At 40.0% G+C, this 3,469-nt stretch overlaps 1 protein-coding gene across 1 annotated transcript in view; it reads right to left on the bottom strand.

Moving 5' to 3' along the window:
* The window catches only part of reck (reversion-inducing-cysteine-rich protein with kazal motifs), a 25,839-nt gene that overhangs the window by 17,161 nt on the left and 5,209 nt on the right, over positions 1-3,469 (bottom strand). The window contains 1 exon segment of the mRNA XM_035656134.1: positions 2,966-3,044. Within this exon segment, the coding sequence (XP_035512027.1) occupies positions 2,966-3,044 (79 nt within the window).

The raw sequence follows: 3,469 nt of genomic DNA, 5'->3' as shown, positions 1-3,469 counted from the left end.
GTGAATGTGGCACGTAGTGTAAAAGGCGCTTTGAGTGGTCGGAAGACTAGAAAGGCGCTATACAAGTACAGGTCCATTTACCATTTAGCTGTGGATAGTGCAAGTATCATAATATGAGTTCTTATGTCATTAAAAATGTCTGTGTGTACATACGAGCATATCATTTTCTGGCATATGATGAGAAACTCTTGGGGTTAGGGTTGGGGACAACCTCATTATCTTGTAATTCCTTGGTTTACAAAAAAATTGGTCAGCAAAAAAAAAATAGCCTACTGAACAACCGACTGAGACGTTGAAGAGATGTAAAAAGTCAGTGAATAAGCTGTTATTACACAGAGCAAACATGACATTCCTTGGATCAAAACAGTGTTTAAAAAACAGGAAAACATATGAAACTATGAAACTCCACTTGGGTTTGTGGTGAAATGTTGTGGGATTAATCATCACAAAGAAGCTTGTCGGTCTCCTCTGCCTAAGGCCCAAAGGGACACCGATAGGGACAGCAGCACAGAAAGACAAGGAAATAGAAGTGTGGTAGAAACAGAAAACAATCCCTTTCATGCTCTTAGGCTTTATAGGACAGCCATTTGTGCAAATACACGTCACTGCTAACACCCCTCCGTTTCTCTTGGCTGGGGAACAAAGGTTCCCGTCAGCAGGCGTCAGCATCATTTACGAGACAGGCCGAGGAGTAACAGCGTCTTTACATGAAGCATAAACATGATTTGTGACGAAGCAGGGGCCAATAAGGCAAGAACATGACAGGAAGAATAATGCTGCAATTTAGACGAGCCAAAGCAGAAAGCCCTCCAGTCTACCCAGAGAGCCAGGGCCTTTGTGTGTCAGTGTCTGATAAAAGCAGTTATTTTTCTCTTTTATATGATTAAGAATTCAATCTTCTCTCTTTACATTAGACCAACAGCCAGTCTCTCACAGTTTGTTTTTTGTCAGGCCAGAAAAGGCCTGGATTCAAATACTATGAATAAAGTGGAAACATACAGAATGTTTGCATAGGTATATGGACGAAGGATATCTGGATGTTGTACTATCATGGCTAGATTAGCCTGTTTGCGGACCCGGGGTGAAAATTAGCTAGCTAACACATCCTACAAAAAATGGAAAACCTGGAAATTTAGACACTAGTTTTTCAGTCATGGGAGCACCTGGAAATGAACTAAAATGAGAAAATATCCTGGAAATTTTGAATTGTATTTTAGCCACTAACTCAGATTACGTAAACCTTTTACCAGACAAAATATGTGGTATTCCAGTTCTACCATCTACCATAGTGAAGCTTTATCACCGGTTTCAGATGGCACCATGAACACAACATATCTCTACTGCCTTCAGTAGCAATTTGATATTGTTTAACACCTTTCTAATTGCACAGACCACACAATCCTGTGTCCTAGAAGTTATGTGTGGTTTTTATTTAAATTGCTTTCATCATTACTTCGTGTTGACAACGTAATACCTGCCTGGATTATATTCAGAGATGTTTGAGTGAATTAGACGCAGTATGGCATGAAAATTTGACACAGACCACACCCTAAATATTATGCAGGCCCCTGGTTATTAAGAAATATGCACTATGTGAACACAGTATTAGCTGAAACACGGTCGATCTTAAAACTGGATTCCAGTCCTTTCCAAGAAGGGACTCCTAAATAAGGTAGGACCCACTTAAAGTCCCTTATCAGCTTTGGTGGCTTTGGTGTGTGTGAGGATGAGTGTGAGTGAGAGAGATGTGTGGTTGAACCAGGTGCTTCAGCATTCTGTTAACCACAACCAACCACCCACTTCCTGTATAAGTCTAATTAGAGAGTTGGTACAAATGTTATCTCAACATTAGCCAAGTTATCAGTACAAAAAGACACCAGAACATTACATTAACACCATGCGGCTGTGGTGCACAGGCAGAGCGTGTTGTCCCCTAATCGGAAGGTTGTTGGTTCGATCCAGGGCTCCTTCCGCCAAGTGTCGAAGTATCTTTGAGCAAGATACTGAACCCCAAATTGGGAAGATTGTGAGTAATGCGGTTAATTCTGTTCGAGTGGGGCTTCATCGCTGATCTGAATGTGTGGCATGACAAGCGTGGAATGTGGCCAGCGGCGGGATGTGTAAAAGCACTTTGAGTGGTCAGAAGCACTGAAAGGCGCTATGACAAGTACACGGGTCCATTTACCATTTGAAAAACATATTCATGTTTAAAACTAATACTGATTTTTTCAGTTTTAATTTTTGTAGCACTTGATAACATACTTTTATCGAGCCAATTAGAACTGGCAACTGGCAAACTCCAACCCTTTCCTCCCATGCACAACTAATGACTGGCCACTTTTTTTATCGTTTCTCTCATTACTTCAAAAAATATACTAACTTTGCACAAGCCAGTGTCTGTGTTTTGTCCAAATGAGTACTCTTACTCTTCTCATTCAGCACTGCCACCTCTGTTGAGCAGAGGTACAACCACAACTGATGTCATCAAGATATGGAACTTTTCCGAGGGGTATATACAACCAAAGTTGGGAAATAACTGTCTGTAACTGTCTAAGAATAACTACTTTGATGTGTTGATACGTATTAGAAGAATTAGGGCACATTTTTTGATCCAATTCAGGCACTAGCACAAATCTCTATTTGTTTTACAGTAAACTGCACTTGCTGCTTTACTGTTAGCTAATTGTTAATGTTAGTGCACACTTAGTTGACATTAGCTCAGATCAACAGTAGTCGCTGACCTTCAAAATTGTTTAACCATTTGTCTTGTCCAAACTATATTAAATTTTAAAGAGAAAGTAAAAAGCAGCAATCCAAAGGTTCAATATGATTCCATTTAGAGCTTTCTTGGTGCAATACAACACAGCTGTTGAGCCAAAGTTCAGGCTGTTTAATCTCACTGCATTAATTTCAATTAATTATTTGTGCATGTAAACATAGTTTTGCTGTAATAGAGGAAGTGGACTCACCATCGACTCTGAACAGTAACCGGGTAACCTCTGGAGGAGATGCTTTAGATGAGACTCACTCTTTATAGTAGCAAGCTGCAAGACAGAAGCAATGAAGAGTCACATTTAACAATTTACACAGATTTAAAAAATGTTTCTGTCAAGGTACAACTGTGTAAGGACACAGCATTATCAGTTGTGGGAGGTAGCTTCTGTCTCCCAATACAGCCACCGACGGTTCTATATCTGTTTTTGTCTATGAATTTCAGATATCAGGACTGCAAGCTCTACACCGTGAAGGTCTTCTTTTTAGTCCTGTGTGACAATTTAGTGAATGAAACAGGCAGCACTCATACAGGCAAACCTTATGAAAAGTTTGTTTAGGATAACAATACAAAGATGATCTAGCACAATGCCCAATGTCAGCTGGAGCACTTCAAGGCTTGAATAGATATGAAACTCTCCTGGCTGCATCAGTAGTACAAAAGATGAGAAGATTATATCAGAACCAGCATTCACTT

The sequence above is a fragment of the Morone saxatilis genome, unplaced genomic scaffold (assembly GCF_004916995.1).
Source record: "Morone saxatilis isolate NCDOM2014 unplaced genomic scaffold, NCSU_SB_2.0 Contig0, whole genome shotgun sequence".
NCBI classification, from domain to species: domain Eukaryota; kingdom Metazoa; phylum Chordata; class Actinopteri; family Moronidae; genus Morone; species Morone saxatilis.
Note: the sequence above shows the minus strand (reverse complement) of the source record. Positions and strands in the feature narration are given on the sequence as shown.